The sequence below is a fragment of the Petaurus breviceps genome, unplaced genomic scaffold (assembly GCF_028583685.1).
Source record: "Petaurus breviceps papuanus isolate PSGF00001 unplaced genomic scaffold, PetGlider_PUasm1.0 220, whole genome shotgun sequence".
NCBI lineage: Eukaryota > Metazoa > Chordata > Mammalia > Diprotodontia > Petauridae > Petaurus > Petaurus breviceps.
In genome coordinates this window covers 15,550,577-15,577,050 of record NW_027185876.1, presented here as the reverse complement: position 1 = coordinate 15,577,050, position 26,474 = coordinate 15,550,577, and the positions used below count along the sequence as shown (strand labels likewise).

Below are 26,474 nucleotides of genomic sequence, written 5' to 3'. Positions count from 1 at the left end.
GACAGAAGCCAATAGAGAAGAGAGAATCCAAGGAGAGATGGTGACAAAAGGTTCAGAGAGGTCAAGAAAGATAAGACTTGGGGGAAAAACGGCATTGGATTTATAATAATAACAATTTAGCCATTCATTTTTTGTTTGTTTAGGTCATCATTGGTAGCCTTAGAATTGCTGTTTCAGCCAACTGGTAGGGACTGAGGCCAGCTGATTAGTGTTTAAGAAGTGAGTAGAGAATATGGAAGAGGGTGTAAGGAAGGTAGCCTGCTTAGTCTAGCAGTGTGACTATACCCCAGGACAGGAGGGCTTTTGTTTTTGCTTGTTTTGTTCTATATTCAGCAAAGCTGGGAGACTAGTATGCCCCTTCTCAATCGTTCAACAAACATGTCTCAAATACCTAGTATTAGGTGTAAAAACACAAAAACAAAAATGAATAAAATAACATCTGATGTCAAGGTGCTCACATTCTAATGGGGGGTACTACATGTAAGCAGAGAAGGAAATTAAAGACAGTTTGGGGGCAGCTAGGTGGCATGGTGTATAGAGTACTGTAACTGGAGTCAGGAGGACCTCAGTTCAAATCTAGACCCAGATATTTACTAGTAATGTGACCCTGGGCAAGTCACTTACCTCTTATTGCCTTCCCCAACCCCAAAAAGATCATTGGAAATGAAAGTAAGAACACTGGCAATTAGGTAGGTCAGGGAAGACTTTAGAAAGAAGGAGGCAGCTGGGCTGAAGATTCAAAGAGACATTCCCCTTGAAGTGAAGGAATTCAAGGCACTCATTCATTCAGTTAACAAATATTTGAGCTTTGATTGTATGAACAGTGCTCTGCTACATGCTGAGGGAATTACAAACTTTAGACAATACAGTCCTTATCCTTTTAGTGCTGATAACTGCTCAAAATCTGGTAAGGGAACATGAATATACATAAATATACAATAAACTCTTATACAAAATAATATGCCCTAAATGAATTAAAGAATCTTTTAAAATGTTCTATTTGAAGTATTGGGTGAGGGAGGAGAAGGTATTATTAATTGAGATAATCAGAGAAGATTTACTGGAAGAAGAAACATTTGAGTCAGTTGTAAAAGGCAAGTTAGAAGCTCAACAGGAAGTCACATAAGACACCATAGTAAATAACTATAGTAATCTACTGTTTGATAAACACAAGTACCCCAGCTTCTGGGATGACAGCTCATTATTTGAAAAAAAACATGCTGAGAAAACTGGAAAATAGTATGATAGAAACTAGGCATAGACAAACATCTCACACAGTATACTAAAATACGGTCAAAATGGGTTCATGATTTATAAAGAATAATACCATAAGGGGCAGCTAGGTGGTGCAGGGAGTAAGCGCGTCGGCCCTGGAGTCGGGAGGACCCAGGATAGGCTCCAGCCTCAGATACTTAACACCCACACCCACACCCACACACCCACACCCATACCCACACACAAAACTGGCCGTGTAACCTTGAACAAGTTACTTAACCCCAATTGCTTTAAAAAAAAAATAAAAGAGTAATACCATAAGCAAATTAGGAGAGCAAGAAATAGTTCAACTGTCAGATCTATGGAGAAGGGAAGAATTTATGACCAAAAAAGAGACAGAGAGCACTACAAAATGCAAAATGGATAATTTCTATTACATTAAATTAAAAAAAAAGATTTTGCACAAACAAAACCAATGCAACCAAGATCAGGAGGAAACCAGACAGCTGGGAGGCAATTTTTATAGCAAGTGTTTCTGGTAAAGACCTCATTTCTAAAATATATAGAGAACTGAGTTAAATGTATAAGATTACAAGTCATTCCCCAATGGATAAATGGCCAAAGAATATATAGAAAGAGTTTTTTGATGAAGAAATTAAAGCTATCTTTCCTCCTTTCTCCAGTCTCTGCTAAAGCAGTAGTCCTTCTAAGTCCAACAACTTTTGTACATGTGCTCTTGAACACATTCTCTCCTCTCTTTCTGTCTCTCTCTGTCTCTGTGTCTGTCTATCTGCCTGTCTCTCTCTCTCTCTCTCTCTCTCTATATATATATATATATATATATACACATATATGTATTATGTATGTATATATGTATTATCTCAAGTAGTTGCCTCCTTCAATTATCCCCTGCCTCTCTAATCTTTACCCTCTTACTGTCTCTTAGTTCTTTCTCTCATATCTTCAAACATACCCAAGTCTCCCCTATTCTTAAAATTTCTTCATTAATCATTGCCTCAAGTTATTCCCCTTTCTCATCAAGTTACTAGAAAGAGTTTTCTACACTTATTTTTTTTAAGCAATTGGGGTTTTGTAACTTGCTCAAGGTTACATGGCCAGTTATTTCTGGTTGTGGTGCTAAGTATCTGAGCCCGGATTCAATCCCCAGGTCATCCCGACACTGGAGCCGGTGCTCTTACTCGCTGTGCTACCTGGCCACCCCATTTTCTACACGTATTGCCTCTATTTCCTCTCCTCTCACTCCTCAATCCTCTGTCATTTGGCTTCTGTCTTCAGCACTCAAAACTGTTCTCTCTACATTTATGAGGGATCTCTTAATTGCCAGATCTGATCATCTTTTCTCAGTCTTCATCTTTCTTGAGCTCTCAGATGCATTTGACTCTCTCTTCTCTTGATTTTTGTGGCACTGCCCTCTCTGGTTCTCTCCCTATCTGGGTGAGAAGTCCTGCTAAGTCTTTTGTTGGATCTTCATCCATATTGTACCCCTACTTATAGGACACTGTCCTGGAACTTCCTTCTCTATTCTTTCTCAGTGAATTTATAAACTCCTATGAATTTAATTATCACACATATATTTAATTACACACACATATATATGTGTGTACAACATATGTATGTATTTTGTATATCCAGTCCCAGTCTCTCTCCTGAGCTTCCTAATATATTGCCCCCAAAGAAGTCAGCCAGAACACTTTGCCCTGGGGCTTCTAGGTCTGGTTTTTCCACTGACTGTGTAATTGAGTTGGTCTCTCTGGACCTCATTTTCCTTATCTGTAAGAGAAGGGGGTTTAGCTAGATTATCATCAAGGTCCTTCCAAGTCTAAAAGGATATGACTCTACAACATCCCCACATAATATTTCTTAGCTTGGCCTATAGAGGGAATATGCAGGACCAGCTTTCCTTACCACCCCTCAGCTCCCTCTGTTTTTGCTGTTTTCCTCTGTCTTATCTTTATTTTGCCTTTGGATTTGGAGACTGAAAATATATCCATGGAACAACTAGACAGGAGGAACAGTGGGGGAGGAAGGGGTGGAGAGAGCTCTAAATTTGTTCTGCATCCTATTTTCCCCCATTTAGCATGGGATCAGACTTAAAATACTCAGCCTACAATTTGCACAGAAACCTGGTATATGTAACAATTTACGTTTATATAGCATGTAACAGTTGACAAAAATCTTTCCTTACAGCATTCTATGACACTGGTAGTTCAGGTATTATTATCAACATTTAACAGATGAGGAAACTTAGACCAAAAGAGGTTAAGTGATTTGTCTAGGGTCATAAAGCTAGTAAATTTTCAGGGTAAGATTTGAACTCAGGTCTTCCTGACTTCATATTCAGCATTGAGCACCACCAGCTTAGCCAATATCTTTATTCAATAAATATGAGCAGTAGTGCATTCAGTTCCTAGCCTCTATACTGTACCCTTGACATTTTTCACTTTGTAACTCCTACTCCACCCTCCAAAGTGGACCACTGGAGAGCATATAGCTAAACCACTTAACTCTCTACTCTCTGGGACCAGAAATCCCTGCTACCTTTTCCCTCCTTGTTGCCTTGCACATAATACTGCCACCTTTCTACCTCTTGCTCTGAGAACTATAATCAACTTACAACAACCAGTGCCTCTCAAAGTCATGTAGATGAGCTGCCCAATTATTCTTTTTTTTTTTTAAAGCAATTGGGGTTAAGTAACTTGCTCAAGGTTACACTGCCAGTTATTTCTGGGTGTGGTGCTAAGTATCCAAGCCCGGATTTGATTCCCAGATCATCCTGACACTGGGGCCGGTGCTCTTACTCACTGAGCCACCTGGCCACCCCTAAGCAATTGGGCTTAAGTAACTTGCTCAAGGTTACATGCCCAGGTGTTTCTGGGTGGGTGCTAAGTGTCTGAGCCCAGATTCAATCCCCAGGTCATCCCAACACTGGAGCCAGTGCTCTTACTCGCTGTGCTACCTGGCTGCTCTGCCCAATTTTCTGTTCAATACTGCTATGACTTTCCAGATTAAAACAACCTTCCTATATCACCACTTTCCTATCTATGCTGTCCCCTTTATCAGAATGTAATTTCATAGATCTATCTCTGCATTTGTACTCGTATTCCAGCTTTTGACACATAGTAAGCACTTAATAAAGGCTTTTTTACTCTATCATTCATTCTTCATGTCCTGTGTCAATCCACCAGAACCCTATCATGGATTTTTTTTAACCCAAAGTAAGAACCAAGAGAGGCACCCTTATTTGGGGGCTGCAGAGAGAAAGACAAAAGATCCCAGGACAATAGCTCAAAGGGAAAGGAATCTCTTGCAGATCATCCTGGTAACTTCTAATCTAATTCAATCCAATCCAAGTATAGCAATATGTTCTAACTCATTCTCCTAGAGCCTTCTATTGGCTGCTATACCTACTCCTTAGGGCTTTAGGCCACCATGAGAAGTTTGCAGGTATGTTTCTTTTCTCTACTGTCATTGTCATAAGCTCTCATCAGCTGTGTTCCCCCCACTATTAGGGGGACAGTGTCCCCCCAGTTCCACTTAGCCAATGAGCTTTTTACAAAGGGATATTTGCTTTACCGATATATCGAGATCAGTCATACACATATTTCCCCACAGTTCAAAGGCATAATCTTCCCTGTATTACCTCAATTTCTGGGGAGAATAGGCTCCAGATTTACTTCAGTTCCCACATAGCACTGGTTTAACGAAATTCATGACAAAAGGCAACATCTGTACCAATTGTGTTCTCGTTTTAGGTATCATTGGACTGGAGTCCTAAAGCTTACTTCTTGTTCTTTGGGGCATCAACACTGTACTAACTAAAAACTTGGATTCTGGAATATCAGCATTCTAAAACGTGCTCCCAGCCTTTTAGATTTACAAGGCCATTGAATTTTAATCCCTTCACCAGTTGCCAGGAGCAAAGGAGTCACCTAATGAGACCAAGAGTGTTGAGGCAAAGAAAGAGTGACCGAAGATGGCTGGCCTTTTGAATGACTCCATAACTAATCAACAAGCCTCCTCTTCAACACAGGATCTTGGCTATGAAAGAAAGGAGAGATAGAGGAAAGTAGCTTTCTATCTGAAATGATTACTTTTGCTAACCCTGTACTAATTAGATGGCCCCAGCATGGCACCTAACCAGTGTGTATCAAATGTGGAGCCAATGGTACTGGGTGCATATTTAAAGCCTAATAAATGCCCATTACCTTACTTTTAGATGAACTGACTCTAGTTTCTAAGAAAAAATTCTCTTACTTTCCCTCTCTGGAACCCTTCCTCATTTCTTAAATGGGAAGGTTGCAACACAAGATCCAGCATTAACATTATATCAAAGATTTACCATGACAAGAAGGATCCAAGGAACCGTCTGGGTGGCACGTACTTGGCAGGAGCATCAGTCTGTTCTAACTGCTTGGCAGTGACTCACTGACATTTGATAGACTTCCAGGAAGGACGATGGAAAGGAAAGGAATATGTGATTTCTGAATAAGGGAGTTATCTGGGAGGGGAAAGATGTATGAAGACAGTGGTAATAAGAGTTTTCAGGGAGGATGGTCATGGAGATCCCAGTGGTGGATGTTCTTACAGAGGAGTAATTAGTCTATATTCAGGGGCAGGTTGTACCAACAATCTTAGTGCTGTTTTAAGCTTAAAACCGCACTAAGACTTTTGGGATGCCTTGTGCTAGAAAAAAAATTTCCTTATTCATTCCCCAACAATTGGCATCTGCTTTGTTTTCAGTTCTTTGGTGTGGCAAAAAAAAAATGTTGCTGTAAATATTTTGGTGTATTATGGGACATTTCTTTTTTCCATTGACCTCTGTGCCCAACAGTTTGATCTGTAGGTCAAAAGGTATGGAAATTGTAACCATTTTCTTAGCATAATTCCAAATTACTTCCCAGAACCATTCAACCAATTTTATAGACCAAGCAACAGAGTAGAAGTGGGCCTGTCCATCCACAGTCACTCTAACTTGGACAATGCCTATTTTTCGTTGTCTTGGCCAATTTGCTGGATGTGAGGTAGAAACTGAGATCTAAAAATATTCCTTTTCTTAATAGTGATTTAGAGCAGTCTTTTCTATGTCAGTTATTAGTTCACATTTGGGGAAGGGGAATATTTGTTCTTATCCTTATACACTAGGGAATAGCTTTTGCCCTTATTCATTTGTATTGCCTGAGTAGCTGTATTTTGGACTATTGAAAAGAGTCATTATTATTATTAAAGATTGTTATTAAAGATAATTATTAAGTTATGGGTAGTAATTATTAAAGATACATATTTTAAATGTTTTTAACATTTTAATTTATTTTTGAGTTCTGAATTCTACCCCCCCAAATGGTAAACAATCAGATATAGGTTATGCATGTGTAATTATGTGAAACTATTAAAGATATTAAGCATAATGAATGCAAAGATTTTTAGCAATCAATAACTTCCCTTCTTTTTTTAGTCATGATAAAATTTCTCCCCTTGGCCATTGTTAGGAAAAACATCTGATCTGATCCTCTTCTGATTATTTTTTGTATAAACTTTAAAATTTATGCCAAGTTCATTTTGAGCTTGTGCATGAGGTAAGATGTTGTTGTAAACCGGATTTCTGCCAAACTGCTTTCCATTTTCCCCAGCATTTTCTTGTCAGATAAAACGGTTCCTGGAATCCTTTAGCTGAAGTCTGAAGGATGATCCCCTTAGACATGTCGTAACTTTCCTGCTAAGATCTTTGTAGAACCTTGAAGTTGCCTTTCCCCATGTTACTGGTTTATCCTTGGCTCCCAATGTGGGTGATATGCCAACTATTCTGAAGACCTTGCTAGAAGAAGGATGCCAATGGAAAGTACAAAATCCTCTGAAGTTCACAAGATATTCCTCCAGTCAAGGGAGGGAAGAGACAGGGACCAGGGCCAGGGCTCCTCATCTTCTCTTCCTCTAGCACCTTCTTTTCAGAGGATAGGTTGGATGGCTTCCATCACTAAGCTGCCAGACACCCTCAAGTTTTCAATCAGCTTGCTATTTTCCATAAACCTCACAGGGTTGCACCAAGTTTCCTCAAGCAATGAGAAAATATTTCCTGTTCTCATTCACTCCAGTTTTTATAAAATAATTTCTCAGAAGTTTTTGACCAACCTAGTAAATCCACCCAGAGTTTTTTTTTTGCTTTTATAGCTGGTTCCTAGGTTCATACATCCCAAGATGAAAGGTATTTCCAGATCCATCAGGTACCCCTCAGATAACTATCTAGTGTTATATTGTTCAGTGGTTTTTCAGTTATGTCTGACTCTTTGTGACCCCATCTGGGACTTTCCTGGCAAAGTGGTTTGGAGTGGTTTGCCATTTCCTTGTCTAATTCATTTTACAAATTAAGAAACTGAAGCAAGCAAGGTTAAGTGACTTCCCCAGAAGCACACAACTAGAAAGTGTCAGAGTACAGATTTGAATTCAGGTCTTCTTGAATCCAGGTCTAGCACACTATCCACTAAACCATCTAGTCCATCCTCCCAATTTTATCGATGAAGAAACTGTAACCCAGTAAGATTAAATCTCTTACCCAAGGAAACACAGGAATCAAGTGTCTGAGAAAGTTGAATCTTGAAGACAGGTTTTCTTCCTCCAGAGTCATACAGTCTTAAGTTGGTATTATTTTCATTTAACTGTTTTGTATTTTTGTGGGAACACAACTTATAGCAGATCGAATCATTTCTTTTGCCTTCTCTGTTGTGATTCATTTTTTAATTTTACCAGTATCATTTTCTTCCCTCTTATTAATAAGGTTAGCTAAATGGTTTTTGATTTTCTTAGTTTTTTCAAGGAACAGCTTTTAGTTTTATTACTCATCTATTTAAAAGAAAATGTATAATATACCTCTTCCTCTAATTTTCAAGATTTCCTCCTTTACACTCTTTGGGGGATTATTTATTAATTGATTTTCTAATTTTTGAAATTCCATATTCAGCTCTTTAATGCTCTTTTTCTGCTTTGTTAATTTAGGTTCTCAATAATCTAATGTCTCCTCTAAGAAACACTTTATCTGCTTGCCAGACACTTTAATATATTGTCTCATCATTCTTTTTCTCTTTACTTCCATTCCTTCCTTTTCCCCAGTTTCCTTTCACAATATTCACCTGAAGTGTTAAATTTTGCTTTCTCAGTCATATGTTTAATTACCTGAAAAGTAACCAGCCTCCTCCCTAGGCCTGGCATCTTTGAAGAAAACACTGCACTTACAATCTGATTTTTGTTCATTTTAATATGGTCATGTTAAATTTGTAGCTCCACATACATGTGTAACCTAGGGAGCTCTCGCCTCATAACTCCTAGGTGTTTTACCTTGAGCTAATCATTTAGTGTCTTTGAAAAAAATGGAGAGAGGAATATTTATGCTCTGTCACAGAGTAGAGATCAAATAGCACAGCTAAGGGGCACAGCAAGCACCAGGCCTGGAGTCAGGAAGACCTGAATTCAAATTCAGCCTTCGACATTAGCTGTGTGACCCTGGGGAAATCAATTAACCCTGTTTACCTCATATGTCAAATGAACTGGAGAAGGAAATGGCAAAATACTCTAGTATCTTTGCCAAGAAAACTCCAATTGGGATCATAGAGGCAGACATGACTAAAAAGATTCAACAACAATGATGAGATCAAATAAGTTAATGTCTAGAAAATGCTTGGCATCCAGAAAGAAACACATGAGACATGAGTCAGGTTGTCTCCTTGTCCCCTTCCACTTGTCCCCTTCGCTTTTTCTTGAATGGCCCTTTTCTGGGGGTCTTGTAGACCAGATTGGACTAGATTGCCTCTGAAATCTAGTGCAACTCTGAAATTCCATGTCTCTTCCCTTAGTTGTCTCCAATTTTCTTGCTTTTCTTTTGCTTCTTTCTTTCTTCCACCTCCCTCCTATGCCTTAAACATGACAGCACTCTCCTAATCTGTTGTCACTACAGACCCAACATTGGCCAATGGAACTTAGAACTAAAGAGAGGATTGCACCCTACGCTGCCCCAGACTTCAGCAGTGGTAAATTCAGGCCTTCAGGATCATGGATTGTAAAGGAGCCTTTATAAAAAGGAAATATGATATATGGGGAGGAACATGATACTAGAAAGTCAAAGACATGAATTAATTTGGGGGGTGGGACATTTCCTCATCTGTAAAATGAGGAGGATGAACTGGACCAGGGATGTCAAATTCAAATAGAAATAGCAACCACTAATTCAACTTGGGGATCCTTTCAGGTTGCATGTTGACTTATTTTTAAAACATAATTTTATCTATTTATTGTATTTGTATTTATTTTTAAAAATATTTCCCAATTACATTTTAATTTGGTTTAGGTCACACTTGAGAGTGTCAGAAGCTGTAGCCAGTCACAGATGTCATGACTGACACTTCCAGATTAAATGATCTTGGAGGGCTTTTTTTTTTATCTCTCACCATCTTTCTGAGTTTACTGTTCTTCAATGTGTATTATGGGATCAAATTCATTTGGGAAGGGACAGAAAGAAGATGCCATTTGGAATTGCTATTTGGAAATGATTAGGCACTTGTGAATTCAGTTCAGCTAACTTTTTACCCATGATAGCCCAGTATTTATCAAGAGAAGGCAGCCACAGCTGGACCAGCTCAGAATCAGTGGTTCATTTCAGTAAAGCCTGTTGACTTTTAGCAATGGGGTTGATAAATCACTTTTCCCACACTTTGCAAATATTTGTCAAGTCTGTTCTTAAAGAGAGTATTGGGATGTGAGCCCAACACTAATGTCAGCACTTTAAAAAAAGTTTTTTTCTCTCTCTTTTCCTCGGATGCATAGATAATTCCAGAAAGCAGCAAACCCACTTTGGCACACATCTGTTGGGTACCACTCTATGTGAGGTACAATGAAGAACATAAAGAAGGGTAAGCTAGAACCCCTACGCTCAAGGAAATTACAGTCTCTTAAAACCTTGCTCCCGTCCTTTAGCAAATCATATGGCCTCCTAGTTTATGAAAAAAAAATTGAGGCCATCGGTTTCCTCTTCTTCTCTACTCCATATGTCTTAAACCCCCTCTATCCTTGCCTATTTTCACCTTTACTTCTGTCTCTGAGGAATAAGTGATTCTTCTTTTTGAGAAGACCAGATCTATGACCTTTTCCCTTAATCCATCCTTTCTCCACCATTCCAGGAACATTTCCTTTTGATTATTCCCTCTATTTCTCTTGTTTTTTACTATCTCCCGATCTCGTGGCCCTTAAAAATCTTCCTTTTGACCTTGACTTTAACCCTTCAAGTGGTCATCCTGTAACTCTTTTCATTTCCCAGGCAAAGTCAAATTCTTAGTGACAGCTGCCTACTCTTGCTACCTCTCCTTCCTCATCACCTATTCACTTTCCAAACCCTTGTGGCTTCTCAATGAGATTGCTGAATTTAAGGTGACCAGTAATCTCATGTGAAATCTGATTTCCATAGCTTCATCAACTTCTTTCCAGGTTTTGATAATGTCAGTACCCCCCCCCCCCCTCTTCTTTCTCCTTCCTCTTCTTCTTGCTTCATGTTTGACCACTCCTTCTTGGTCTCCCTTGCTATACATTTTTTACTACTCCCTCCCCTGGTATATTTGTCCCATGGGACTCTATTATGGGCCTTTTCGTTCTACATTTCTTCTTGAGAACTTATCAGTTCCCAGGAGTTCAACTATCATCTCTATGCAAATGACTCCCAAATTTATGTCTCTAGCCCTAGTACCTCTCCAGAACTCTAGTCACAAGCCAACTACTATTGGGTAGCTCATTCTTCACGTTCCATAAACAAGTCAAGCTCAAAAATATCCAAGAGAGAATTCATTTTCCTTCCCTTTAACTAGTCCATTCTCTGTAATTTGCTGTTTTTCTTGAGGGTAACACTGAATTCAAATTCAGTCTTAGACATTAGCTGTGGAACCCTGGGTAAGTCACTTAACCCTATTCACTTCATCTGTAAAATAAACTGGAGGAGGAATTGGTCAACCACTCCAGTATCTTTGCCAAGAATATGCCAAATCGGATCACAGAGAGTCAGACACAACTGAAAAGACTGAACAACATAGAGATCAAATGAGATAATGTCTAGAAAGGACTTGGAATCCAGTGCTTCCCTTACCCCTTACCCCCACCTAATTCAATCAGTTTCCAAATCAAATTGATCCTTCCTTCACCATGCATATCATACCTACGCCCTTCTCTATTCTCATCACCATCACAGTTGAGGCTTCCAGCATCTCTCACACGAACCATTCTTAATTTGACTCTGCTTCTAGTCATTCTTCCACAAAGCAGGCAACAATCTTCCTGGGCCACAGATGTGGCCACATTGCCCTCTTATTCAATGATATTGGCTGGTTCTCTGCTATCCATATGACAAGTGACATAAAAAACCTTAGCCTGCCATGTATTGTCCTCTAGAATGTGACTACAGCCTATATTGCCAACCTTATTTCATCTGATTTCCATTCACAATTCTAAGCCTAGTCAAACTGAGTTACTTAGCTATTCTCCAGGCTCCATACTGCATCTCCTTTGTCTGTTAATTCAAGCTAAATTTCCCCCGTGTATAGAATATGCTCCTTCGTCATGTCCTTTGTAAGGTCTCTCTTACCCCACCCCTAGTTGTTGATAGACTTTCCCGACTCATTTCTACTCATATCAGTTGTATTCATTCTATCTCTCAGTAGAATGTAAGCTCCTCAAGGGCAGGGACTATTTTATTTGTGTCTTTAGAGATTAACATAATGCCTTAACCTTTTTAGATACTTAGTAAGTGTTTATTGAGTTATATCACCTATCTGTTAAGAAGTGGGTAATGGAAGCATTATTATCCCCATTTTATAGATGAGGAAACTGAGCCTTAGAGATGTGACTTGTTGAAGGTCATGCAGGTAGGAAGTGTCAGAGGTTGGAGTCAAGACTGGTTCCTAGTTACTAAAAGTCTAATTTGGTTTTTCCATGGTGTTACATCACCTCCTAAAAGCCAGTGCTTCATCTGAGGACTACACACACGATTTGGGCAATACTTAATATCATACTGTTGTTTTCAGAGGACAGATCAGAGAGCAGCAAAGCTAATGGGAGATCTAGGTCCTATGGAGTGTAGGGGCAGATGTTCCCACCCATGCAGTCTGACCTGAGGTCCTGCACCTCAGATTTGGAGAGAAAGTGGTGTAACCTCTCAGCCTGACAGATGGTGGATATGGCAAAGTGGTGGGAGCACCACTTGCTACCCTTATACCCCTGAGCAGAGCAAGGAGATTTCCTGAGCTATGTCAGATTTGGGATTACCTCTATAGAAAGCCCAAGTTTGAAAGTCCCAGGTTCCATCATCCTGAAGAGAGAATGGAGGTCCATGAGAAGCATCTTCCTCCTTGGAGAAAAGGATAATATATATTTGCTCTCAGAGCTGGAATATAAGCAAGGGACAAATGCCATGCCATGGGAGAGTAAAAGATGTGGACTTCTCACACTACTATTATCATGAATTTCCTTGACTGTTCAAGTGTGATGGGAAAAGGATAACCTTTCTAGAAACCCCAAGTTCATTTTGCTTCTGTAATATAATGCCAAAAGAAGGCAACTTCCCAGGTTCAAAATACCAGCATAGGTGCTCTCTATTTTATTCAGTGACAAACCAAGAACAGAGAAGATTAAAACATGACGTCATTCAAAATACAGCATTTACTAAGTGTGATTAAATAATCTCCAAGTACAACCCCACCCCAGGACCCTCCAATCATTCAATCAATTACAAAGTCTCTGTTCTAAATACTACTCCACCCCTAGGCTATACCTTAATTAAGTCCACCACAAAGCCCCTCTTCTCAAATGGAGATTAGTTTCCAAACATAAGGTCAAAAGTTCCCCACAACTGGATCACAATTGAATCTACCCCAGAGTTACATCAAGTTTAAACACAGCACTTAATACCCAAATGGAGGTCTTTTCTTCATCTTGACAAGAGGCAAGTTCTCAGCAATCTTAGTTCCTGGGGAGACAAGGCTTAGCAAGGCCATAAGATACATTGCCAGTCCCTTCATGAATTCATCCTCTGTCTGTAGAACAGTCCTAGAACCCCTGAACACATTAGCAAAGCCCTCTCCCAGGATTTCTGTAAACATACAACAAGAAAATCCTTCTTCAGGGCTTCTGAACCAACAGAAAGGCTCCCAGACCCCTGCAACAACAGCACTGTCCTTCACCAGTGGACAGTATTCACTCTGTCTGCAGGACAGTCTCCAGACCCCTGCAACAACAGTACTGTCCCTCACCAGTGGGCAGTATTCACTCTCTGTCTGCAGGACAGTCTCAGGGCTTCTTAGCGAACAGCCAGGTTCCAGGACTTCTTCAACAAAAGGACTGTCTTTCACCAGTGGACAAATCTGGCAAAATAACATCAAAACAGACAGACAAAGTACCAGCAAAACAGCCATGTCTCCTCAGTCCTTGGCAGCTCAGGGGGTTAGTCTCTCTCTCTCCACGAGGTGCTGCTTCCAAAAAAATCTTCCGCCTCTCTCTTGTGTCTCTCCAAATCTACCTCACCAGCTCCTCCCAGCTCAGGACTTTCTTTTCACATCAACAAGCCCATCCCACAGGTGGGATTAACAAACTCTGGGTTTTAACACAATCAATTTGAAAACCAAGCCAATACAGGGGAATCTTTAATTGCCATTACTATCACAGCTTCTAAGCAAAGTCCAAATCAGAGAGTGGTATATGAGTCTTAGGGACTAGGTAGAGGCCCTGGGGAAAAGGTGGCACTCATAGTCCTACTTTGAAACCTTTATATGTATTCTCATTTTTTTGGTGGGTTGAAATAAAGACTGCACTTCCTGTGCCTAATATTCATTGTCACCTTGCAAGCTTGCACAGGAGGTAGGGACCCTTTTATTTAGCTACTGTCTATATGAGCTAGATATGACCTAAAGAGGTATGATTTCATAAGGAAGCCTCCAACATTGAATCCAGTTCACAAAAACCCAAAATCCAGGGTTTTGCACAATTTTTAGACTATTGAGAAAAGAGAATTTGAAAGCATGGGAGATTCTTTCACCTGCTGTGTTTTTTTCTTTTAATTGGGCCATTTGTTTTTCTAATGGTCTGTGGTCTTTACAGACCATTCTGCAGTAATTAGGCAATCCCAGCAACCCCAGTAATCTCAGTCCACTGTTTGGTCTTTTTAATGTGTTTGTTTAATTTGGAAGTCAGTGGGCTTATTTGAACAGCAAATGACTGCCTCATACTTTCCTTCCCATAATATTTCTTATTCAATATATATTATCTTTATTCACTTTCTAACTTGTACATTTTTGTTTCTCTAATTTTCCTAACTTTCAGGAAAATTCCCTCCCCCCCCACAGCATTCATTTGTAACTAAATTACCAACACCATGTGTTTCTTTATTCATCTACCCAACATGTATTCATTGAGCACTAGATATGTGTAAGACTTCAAGCTTAATGCAGTGGGGGAAAGGAAAAAAATAAGCTAACAGGATCATTGACCTAGATCTGGAAGGGGCTCAAGAAGACATCTAGTCCAATCCTCTTTTTTTGAAGATGAAGAAATTGAGATTCAAAGAGGTACTTCAAGAGACTTGCCCAAGCTCACACAGGTAGTAAATGCTGGAGGTCTGAATCCAGAGCCAGCATCTCCCCTCCTATATCATATTTTTCTCTAGACCCTATTCAGAATCATGAACTCAGAATTCTGTAGTTGTGAGATTTCCCTGCACCATACCCTGGATAACAGGGTATCTGCATAGATAAAGGCATGTGTAATGACACTCTTGTAGTACCAGATTCCACTGTCTACTCAATAAGTATTATCAGAGCACCCACTGCTACTCAACGTCTTGTCGAATTTTGAGTTTGTCTTTCATATTGAAAGTTATAGAAGGAATGGAAGATGTAATACCTGCCCTCAAGGGGTTTATAGTCTAACAGAGGAAATAAGGAACAGAAATGCATTAAAGGACCATACATGACATTATGTAGTTAATTAATACATTTTGTGGTACAAACTCAAGCATGTGCTGGAACCATCTCAAATAGCTCATGAGAACCAATTGTTAAAAATATCAGTGTAAGCATTTACTACTCATAAATCAGCAAATGCTGTAAGTTTTGGGCTTGATTTATTGTTTTGCTAATAGTCTAGGCTTAAGAAAGTGATCGAGAACATGTTAATGTTACAGAATAAACTTTAAAATGTGTCATATGCATTTTTTTCCTAGAGTGTTGTTGTTCAGCTGTTCTTAGTCATGTACAACTCTTTGTGACCCCATTGGGATTTTCCTCATAAAGATACTGGAATGGTTTGCCATTTTCTTCTCTAGCTCATTTTATACATGAGGAAATGGGCAAAAAAGGGTAAGTGACTTGCCCAGGGTCACACAGGTAGTGCAGGTCTGAGGCTGGATTTGAACTCATAAAGAATCTTCCTGACTCTAAGTCTGGCAATCTATCCATTGCACCACCTACCTGCCCAGTTGTACTGAAGTGCCAGTTGTTAAAAATTTGCCAACACACTCCTGTAATAGATTCAAGTGTTGAAAGAATTTAGACAGAAGAAAGATTGAGTGGCTGACCTAGATGGAAGCAGAGGTACTTTCTAGCTCTAACAATCTAGGTTCAAATATCAGGAGAGGCTAAAGGGATCACCAAAGGCCTAATGGTGGCATTTGGAAAATGAGTCACGCCATGAACTATGAAGAAGATCTCACTGAGAGAGTTCTTCATGGTGTCCAGAATGAGTGAGGAGATGATAGTTGTGCTATCTCTTACCTTTGTCAGAACACAGTATGACATCCAGCTCTCAGCATCATATTATCAGGAACCTGCAAGATAGAGGACACAGATGTAAATAAAGATGGCAAAGGAATTTGAGACCAAGCTATATGAGGAGCAGTTGACGGAACTAAGGATGTTTCTCTGAATAAGAAAACGTGATATCATGTCCTTAAAATATTTGAGGGGTTGCATATCAAATAGCATTAGCCTTCTTCAGCTTGTATTAGAGAGCAGAAGAAGGAATCATGACTAGGAATGAGAGAGAAAAATTAGGTTAGATATAAGGAAAAACTTCTGAACAATCAAGCCTGTCCCAAAGAGGAACAGACTGACTGAATCTTCTCATCATGGAGACTCTCAAACAGAGGGTGGGTAAACACCAAACAAGGATGTTTACATACATACATATACATACATACATATATATATATATATATATATATATATATATATATATATATATATATATATATAGAGAGAGAGAGAGAGAGAGAGAGAGAGAGAGAGAGAGAGAGAGAGATGGACTCATCATTAGAGGGATTCCAAGGCTCCTTCTGATTCTGAGATTCTATCATTCCATGATCGATGGAGAGAGAAAAGGGACAGAACCCAAGCAGAGAGAAACAACATGAGCAGAAAGATAGAGAGGAGGGAAAGAGCTCCCTTCTAACTTTCTCCCCATCCTATCCCATAAATCTTCTGGACATTATTGGTTCAGAAGGATGTTCCACCCTTTTGCATGATTTAATTTCCCAAGCTGTTTCCATAAATACTTTCCCAGAGAAGACGCTGATGTTAATAATCTTGATTCCCACTCCTCAACTGTGAGCATCTCAAGTTGGATCCTTTAAACTATAAGCTAATAAGTTTGTCTTCAGTTCTTTGCACAATTCTAGAGCTCAATATTTTAGGCATTGGTTTGTAAGCATTCTGAAAGTAAAGCAAGAATCACAAGGCAGCATGGGATGAGGATGAAGATGATGATGATGAGTCAACATTTATATAGTGACAGGTCCACAAAGCAATTTACACACTTTTTTTGAAGGTGCAGTACCTGCTTGGTGCAATGCATTACATGGTCTTTCCATATCTCCCAAACAACCTACTGCCCCTTTGGGGACACATTTCTTTCTCTGTGTGTGGCTTGTTACCCTTTGACTTGCCTCCAAGCTGATAGCTTGGGATTTTCCCAGAGTAGGAAGGTTGCTATCCTCATTACTTTAAGTATCCTAAAGGTAATCCTTGTGGATCATTATTCCTACTATCTACTGCAAATGATAATGATGATTATGATTTATATAGCACTTTAAGCTTTGCGAAACACTTTACAAATATTATTTTATTTGATCCTCATAACAACAGTGGGTAGGTAGGTTTATTATCCCTATTTTACAGATGAGGAAACTGAGACAGACAGGTTAAGTGACTTACCGAGGATGATACAGCTAATAAATGTCTGGGGTTGGGTTTGAATTCAGGTCTTCCTGATTCCAAGTACAGTGTTTTGTCCCTTAATACTCATGCCTCTACTTTGTTGACCATCTCCAATTATATACATATATAATGTATATATTTACACATGTGTAGATGTATGTGTAGATTATGTATGTACATATATGTATGTGTATATATATAGCTTGTTTATGTATCATGCTTGTTTACATGTTGTCTTCCCCATTCTACTGTAAACTCCTTGAGAGGAAAGACTATATTTTGCCTTTCTACATACCCCAACATTTAACACACTGCCTGGCACATAGCATTAATAAATACTTGCTGATTTGACTATCCACTGGGCCACCTAATTGTCCCATGAACCTTCATTTGGTTATTTCCCATTAAAAGACCATCTACTGACAGTTAATTAGCACTAAACAAAACATTTAATGAAAATATAAAGCAAGAACACATTTACATAATATACCAACCATAAACTTGAACCGCACTCTCACACCAAGTCATGTCCACAGAGAGAATGGGTACAAACTTGGAGGCCAGATGTTAGAATGGTACATGTATAGGGAATAAATGTAGTGAATGAAATTTGTAATTCTGGAACTGTTGACATCAATATTCTCTAAATGTCCCCCAAAATGTTGTTTAATGGGGGTTTCCTCTGTGTGAAGAAATGCTTCCAAGACTAAGCTGATCTTATCCACGCCATGCTGGACTAAAACCTCATCCTCTGCTCATCTGGGCTTTCTCCTTGATGGCAATTATAATATCTGTCACTGTCAGCTTCACACTTAGATGATGCCTTCAGCTGAAGGAGTGTGACCCTCTTTTAGGAAAGGAAAAGACCTATGTCCTATTCTTGTCAAAAAAAGCCTTTCCAACCTTGCTAGTTTGGCAATATTATTTTTAATCTCCACTCAAACAGTGGGCAATGCAAAGAAACAGCTCTTCTCTCTCCTTTACTTTCTCCTTCTCTTCTTCCTTCTTTCTATTATTTTATTCCTTCCTTCTAACAATAGAGGAAAGAGAATATCCTCTCCACTTCTTTTCCTTCTGTATAGTAAGTGGTAATTGACACTTCTCTAGCCTGTCATATGTGAATCAGTATATGAAACAACACTCTGAGAACATTCAAAGACTACTTTTCTCAGAACACTAAAGCTGATGTGCCCCAGACAAGTGAACTGCCGCGAGTCAGCCCCTTTAAAATGGTTTAGTGGAAAGGTGTTGGTACCAAAGGTCCTATGTTTGTATGCCTGACTCTTCCACAATTAACTGTGTAACCTTCGATAAATGACTTACTTTACTTTCCTAATCTGTAAAATGGGGCTAATAACACTTATCTCAGAGAGTTGTAAAGACAGTGTTTTGTAAAACTTTAAAGCATACATATTTATATCATGTTATAAATTTTAATATACATTTATTTTATTATTTATTAAATTTGGAATTTAACCTATATTTAATAAGTCATCATACCAAACTGACCTCATTTATTTTCTTAATGGAGTTATTAGACTGATAGGTCATGGAGATGTTGTAACCATGTTTTCACTAGATTTTAGTAAGGTATTTCAACAAATCCCTCACAAAATATGCTTATAGATATGGTGGAGAGTATGACTCTACAGTTAGGTAGATTCAGAATATGGTTGAATTAATGAACCCAGAACAGTGAATGATTGAAAGATCAGTGTTAACTTAGAGGAGTTCTTTTTTTTTTTTTTTTTGCTTTTTGGAGGGCAATTCGGGTTAAGTGACTTGCCCAAGGTCACAGAGCTAGTTTTTGTGTTGTGTCTGAGCCTGGATTTGAACTCAGGTCCTCCTGACTCCAGGGCCGGTACTCTACTCACTGCGCCACCTAGCCACCCCCAAAAGTAGGAGTTCTTAATCCGGGTCTGTAAATTTGTTTTTAAGAAATAATTTATGATTATATCACAGTGTTTCAATATATTTGGCTTCCTTTTAAATTCTCGGTATTTTATTTTGTGTATTTAAAAACGTTCTGAAAAGGGGGACATAAATTTCACCTGATTTCTGAAGGAATCCATCACACACACACACACACACACACACACGAAACATTAAGAATCCTTCACTTAGAGGGTCGTATTTAGTGGAGTATCTCAGGAATCTGTCCTTCAATATGTATTATTTAACATTTTAGCAATATCTCAGAAGGATAGATTGCATGCTTATTAAATTTGTTGGGGACATATAGGTGGTTTGATAGGGGTAGTTAACATGCTGTATGACAATCAGAAAGCAAAACTTTCCTCCTAGATCTACTCCTGATTCTCTGGACTTTTCCTTTCTCCTCCCTAGCAACCTTCTCACCCTGGAGATGCCTCAGACCCTGGGGTCTTCTCTTCCAATTGGACTACCATTGAAGAAAATGCCTAGTCCATCCATGCTCTCTCCTCTCCTGAATCCTCCTCTGACTCTCACACTTTTGCCACCTAACCCCTATTTTTACCTCTCTTCCTCTGCTTTCTAAACCCATTCTGTACGTTGTCCTTCTCCATTAGAAAATAAACTTCTTGGGAGTAGAAACACGTAGGTTTTGAATATATTTTCCCACTGTTTACCACAATGCTGGCTCTGGTTTCCCCTAAACAAGCTGGAGCATAAGATTTAATGCAATGAAATTCAATAGGGATGTAAAATATCCCCCTATGAGTTCAAAAAATCAACCATATAAATAACAAAGGAGCAACATGGACATATAAGCGTTTACTTGCAAAAGCTGCACACGTAGTGGGTTGTGACATCAATATAAGTCAAAAGATGGACCGAGCAGCCAAAAAAAAAATGCATTCATGAGGAAAGTTGCCCTTTCCAGAGCACAGAAGGTGATGGCTCTGTCCTGGTCAGATCCTAGTCTGAGTATTGTGATCCACTCTGAGCTACACATTTTAGAGAAGACATTGACAAACTCGACCATGTGAGGAGAAGGGACCTTATTAAGTCATTTGACTTCTCTGATCCTATATTTCCTCACCTCTCAAATAGAATGATTATTATACTTCCTGCTTGATAGGTCATTGTAAGGAAAGAATTCTCATTTGAATCTCCATCTGATTCATCTACTCCATCATCCAACTTAAACCTCTTTCTTCAAAGTTCCTGTGAAAATTCAAATAGATAAATGGGTGACATTTTGTTGATCTTGAGTGAGCATGTCAAAGAGACCGTCATTAAGAGGATCGCCAAAGGCAGAGTGCTTTGCATATGGCGGTCAGAGCTGAGCATCAAAGAGTAGCCACCACACTGAAGATGGCCGGCCACACCAGAATTTGTCGTTCCAATTCTTTGGCATTGTTGAGAGAAAATATCATGGATATACTGTCCTGAGAGAAAAATGGCTCCAGAAAGAATGACAGATGGTTTAGAGGAAGGAGCTGGGAATTTTACAAGCAAAATCTGTTTATTTATTTATTTTGAAGCTAAGTACAAAGCTTTTCCTTTTTTTTCCCCGACAAAGTAATGCCCTTGAGGTCAACCCTAGAGAGCTGCTTTCTAAGGTCATCCCCGATTCCCACAGTCTCGTTCAGCACTGACTTGGACATCCTGTTGTTTTGGCCAGACCCTTCCTTGGAGTTGTTCCCACTTAACCCCAGTGCCATCAATTATAGCTGGACATCTTCATAAGGGAAAACTGGAAGCAACGTGACCGGATCCTGGATAAATCCTCTGGTTTCCATTTTGAGTTTTGACTGCGTGCAGTTTCCACAGTAAATGTATGACCCTGGCTCCCTTTGAACCTCTATTTCCATCAATAAAGAAATAACATAAACTAAAAAGTTAACCTAACAGGTTTTTTTTTTGGAGGAATGGGGAGAGGGAAGTGGTGGTGATGATGACACATACAAAAAATTCTATTGATTCAGGGAATATGGAAAATGACAAATTTCAGGAACATGAAAAAGAAAAAAAGAATTATTGTAGCATAAAGGACCCTAATCCAGTCTTCCACCAACAGAAAACAGGGTTCCCACATCAAGACAATTCATTTCTTAGCAAATTTGGCTCAGCTAAATATAAAGGTCAAACAACTGTAGCATGGGTGAGACTCCGGGAATTCTAATCATAGAGTTTCTCATTGGAAGGGACTTTTGTGACCACAGAGTCCAGGCTATTACTGAAAAAGAATCCCCACTAAACAAAAGACATATGAAGGAAGACACTATCTATATCCAGAGAAAGAACTGATGAATAGAAGTATATATAGAATGTTTTTACATATGTGTGTGTCTAATAAATACTAACTCTAGGATGGGGTGGAGTAAGGGAAGAAAAAAAAGAGGGGAAAAGAAAAAAGAAGAGATTTATATAACTATATATATAATTTTACATAATTGATTTGCAATTTCATATGCAAACATCTTTTTATTATACTATGTTATGGAAATGCTTGTTTTATTCCATAGATTAAAAATAAATAATTTTAAAAATCACACATGACAAGTGGTCATCTTGCCTTTGTTGGAAGATGTCCAGTGAGAAAGACTCCATTATCCCCTAATACAGGCAGTTCCTCTCTAATTGTCAAGAAGGTTTCCTGACTTCAAGTCTGTATTTGCCACCCTTGCTACTAGATCTGCCCTCTGGGCTCTAGCAGAATAAGCCCAATCCTTCCACTGTATGACAGCCCTTCAGATTCTTGAAGACAGCTATGAAGACCCTATTGGATACCTTCTTCTTCAGGTTAAACACTCCAAGTTCCTTCAGCTGATACTCACATTGCATGAAACAGAGCCCCTTCACCACCCTATTTGCCTTCCCTCTTGGATGCATTCTAGCTCACCAATACACTTCCTAAAATGTGACATGCAGAATTCAACATAGTTCTCCAGATATGGTCTGACTGGAACAGAGTACAGTGGGCCAATTATCTCCTTGTCTCCAGAAGCCAGAGCTCTCTTAATGGAGCATGAGATTGCATTGACATTTTGGGGACATCCAAATAATGCCATTTTGAGCCAAATCTTTTTTTTCAAATCTTCCCTGTATTAAACTTGTGAATTTGATTCTTTTGAGCCTAAGTAAAAACTTCACATTTACCTCCATTGCACTTTGGCATCCTAGATTAGACCCAAATATTCTAGCTCTCCAAAATCCTTAGGATACTGATTCTGCTAGTACATTATCAGTGTTTTCAGGTGCCAGCAAGGTCAGTCAATTGGCACCATGAGTGCCATGGAATGGTGCATAAACATAGACCAAAGCCTGTTATTTTACTCCAGTACTTGTGCTTTATTCCATTTCTTTTCTTAATTTAAAAATGTCTCTCTTTCAACTGCCTTAATTTGTTTTTCTCATTTCAGTTCATTAAACGGTACAGTCTCCTAGTTGCATGGATTCAGCTACATGAGGATGAAGCATAGCTATCATGCTTCTGGCATCAAAGTCTGCTGCTGTCTCAGGCTGATTCCTCAAGCAAGACACTTGGTCTCCCGTGCTTCATGCTCCCTACTATCTGATATTTTCCTAATCTTGTTCCATTTGGGATTTCACTTCCACCTCCAGGATTTTGTTCTCAGACTCAGTTCACGACTTTTCTTTACCTGTCTGGGTCTGTTACATATGTCAGCTCGTGGGTATAATGGAGAGGACATGGGATTTGTGTCAGAAGAACTGCATTTGAATCCTGACTCTGCTATAGTTACTATCCATGAGATATCATAGACATTGTATAATGTTTCTGGGCCTGTTTCTTCAGCTGTAAGTGGAGAAGGATGGTCTAGATGACCTCTAAGGATCTTCTAGCTATAAATTCTATAATTCCTAGATTTATACTTGGCCTGACCTTGGTCAAGCTCAACTTGGTCCATTCCCTCCCTCATCTTTCAATATGGCAGGTTAGCACTTGTTGGATTTGTTAACTACCAACAATTACTGGGAAGGGTAAATTAGGGGTGGAGAGAACCAAGGCTATCTAGGCTGAGGAGTTCTTAATGTCTCTGCTCAACCAAACCCTCACAGGCAGGGAGGATCCATGTATAATTTGGTGAGAAAGCCTAGGTGGTTCTTTTTACAATTCAATTCAGTAAGCACTTATGATGTGTGTGATAGACAGATGCTGTGATAGACAGATAATGGAGATCCAAAAATAAAAATATAAAAAATTAACATAAAAATGAAAAATTTGCTGTCCTCAATGAACTTATAGTCTATTAAGAAAAGCAAAAACTATGTAGAAAATTAAATACAAAATCCATTTTGTCATATATGTAATATATATATACTATAAAGTGTCATATATAGTGAAACTCTCTGTTAAGCTATGTACATATATGTGTGTATACACATACACACAAATACACACAATGTACATACTGACTATATAGTGTCACAGTAGACTGTCCAATCTGGAGTCAGAGAGGCTTATTTTCCTGAGTTCAAATATAGTCTCAGATACTAGTTGCATGACCTTGGGCAAGTCACTTAACTGAGACCTGTTCAGTTTCCTTACCTGTAATCCGAGGGTAGCATAGCACCTATGTCCCAGGGTTATTGTGAGGACTGAGGGAGATAATATTTGTAAAGCAATTTTCTCAAACCATAAAGCATATCTAAATTCTAAATAGTATTAGTCAAAATATAAATTTTACCATGGTTCTGGGTAACCAGACCTATTCGTTGACCAGACTTGAAACTAGCTCTGCAGGCATTTCTGGAAAGGAATAGACAGGAGTTCATCTGGCCCTCTGCCTCTTCCACCCAGATTCTGGCAAAAAGGGGGTGGGAAGGGAGATATAGTTATTCTGGGATTTTTTTTTGGTGAGGCATTTAATGCCATTTGGGGTTTTCTTTGTGCAGATATGGGAGTGGTTTGCCATTTCCTTCTCCAACTTTTTATGAGGAATGATGATGGAACCTGAGATGAGGAACCTGAGGCAAATAGGGTTTAGTGACCTGCCCAGGGTCACGCACCTGAGGTAAGATCTGAACCCAGGTCTTTCTGTCTCCAAGACCAGCTCTCTATCCACTGCACCACCTAGCTGGCTTCTTATATGTTTACTGGGCATTGAATGTCTGCCATTCACATCCAAGACCTTGATCATCAGTGCCTGCTATACTGGGCCAGCTGGCTAATGCAATCAATATTAGTCACCAAAATGATATATGGTCTGATAATGTCATACACACACACACACACACACATGCATGCATGCACACCCCCACACACCGCACAATGAACTCCAATAGTTCCCTATTATCTCCAGGATCAAAGTTATTAGATTATAAACTCCTTGAGGGCAGGGACGTTTTTTGTCTCAACACTTAGCATAATTCCCTTGATGGCATCTCTTTTAAACTCCTTTCCCTTTTTTTCCCCTTCCTTCCCTTCCCTTGACACTTAAACTAGATGGTCCTAGAGGTGGAGGTGAAGCATAAGATTAATCCATCAATAAATATTTATTAAGCACCTACTATGTGCCAGGCACCGTGCTTAGCATTTTAGGCAAGCCACAGACACAGGAAATTGGATGTTGTGCATGAGGAACACCAAGTAGTCCACTGTGCCTGGGACATAGAAGGTATATGCAATCAGTCTGGAGAGATATTCTTAAGCCAGATCTCAATGGGTTTCAAATACCAAATGAAGGGTTTTTTTTTGTTCTACAGGCAACAGAAAGCCATGGAAATATCTTGTCATGGGGGTGAAACGGTTAGAGCTGTTCTTCAGGAATACTAATTTGACAGCTGTGTAAAATGTAGATTGGAGAGGACTGGGTACTGGAACATTCATTACGAGATTGTTGCCATACTGTAGGAAAGAGGCATGAGAACCTGAATGAGGGAGATTGTGCTATGAATGGAGAAAAGAGGGATGAATGCAATAGAAGTTAAGGAAGTGAAAATGACAAGACTTGCAAAGTGATTAGAATTTTTTTTTAAGTTAAAGCTGGGGGCAGCTAGGTAGCGCAGTGAATAGAGTACCAACCCTGGAGTCAGGAGGACCTGAGTTCAAATTCAGCCTCAGACACTTAACACAAAAACTACCTATGTGATCTAGGGCAAGTCACTTAACCCCAATTGCCCTACCTTCCCCCCTCCAAAAAGAAAAAAAAAGTTGGAGCTTACTCCTGGGTTATGAAACTAGATAACTGGAAGAATGATAGTGTCCTGGACAAAAACAGGGAAGTTAGAAGGAAGACTAAGTTTAGATAGAAAGATAATGAGCTTGGTCTTGGATACACTGAGAGTGATATATGTATCTGACATCTAGGCTGAAATGTCCAGTAAGCAGCTGGAAATGCAGGACCTAGAGTGCAAAAGAGAGATTAAGGTTAGATTTGTAGATTTGTGAGTCATTTATATAGAAATTATGGTTAAACCCATGGAAGTTATCACAATAGTAAGAGCTATCCTCTCTATATAGCCCTTTATTTGTGTTTGTGTGTTTGTTTTTATAGGAGGGAAGGCAAGGTAATTGGGGTTAAGCCATTTGCCCAAGGTCACACATCTAGTAATTGTGTGTCAAGTATCTGAGGTCCAATTTGAGCTCGGGTCCTCCTGAGTTCAGGGACAGTATTCTATTCACTTCACCACCTATCTGCCTTACATACATACATACTTACATACTACATACATATTGTGTGTGTGTGTGTGTGTGTGTGTGTGTATCACTTTAAAGTTCACAAAGTACTCACAGCAACCCTGGGAGGTAGGATTACAGAAAACAGTCATGCTTTAGGTAGGAAGCAGTATTTGGCATCATGGAAAGAACTCTGGATTTGGAGTCAGAAGACTTAGATTCAGATCATAGCTCTGCTACTTATAGTCTGTGTGACTTTAGACATTTAGTTCCTCTGAGCCTCAGTTTCCTCATGTGTAAGAAGAGAAGATTGCATTGAAGGATCTTTAAGCCTTCTTACAGTGGTAAGACTTCATATCCTATTCCAATTTGTAAGTTTCTCCTCTGGAACCCCCATTTGAGGAAAATCTCCATGCCCACCTTGTTCATTTCTAAGCTGACTCTGC

General features: G+C 39.2%; 1 protein-coding gene across 4 annotated transcripts in view; it reads left to right on the top strand.

The window, feature by feature from the left end:
* Positions 1 to 22,885, top strand: part of RGS5 (regulator of G protein signaling 5) — a 145,502-nt gene extending 122,617 nt beyond the window's left edge. Inside the window, exons 6-7 of one of the 4 annotated variants that reach the window (XM_069094674.1) lie at positions 10,045 to 10,130; positions 22,811 to 22,850. In XM_069094674.1, coding sequence (XP_068950775.1) covers positions 10,045 to 10,130; positions 22,811 to 22,835 — 111 coding nt within the window. In that variant the 3' untranslated portion in view covers positions 22,836 to 22,850. Of the gene's footprint in view, positions 1 to 10,044; positions 10,131 to 20,523; positions 20,549 to 21,069; positions 21,113 to 22,810 lie in introns of those variants that run through there. The other 3 variants (XM_069094673.1, XM_069094676.1, XM_069094677.1) reach the window with 3 other exon arrangements.
* The last annotated feature ends 3,589 nt before the right edge of the window (positions 22,886 to 26,474 follow it).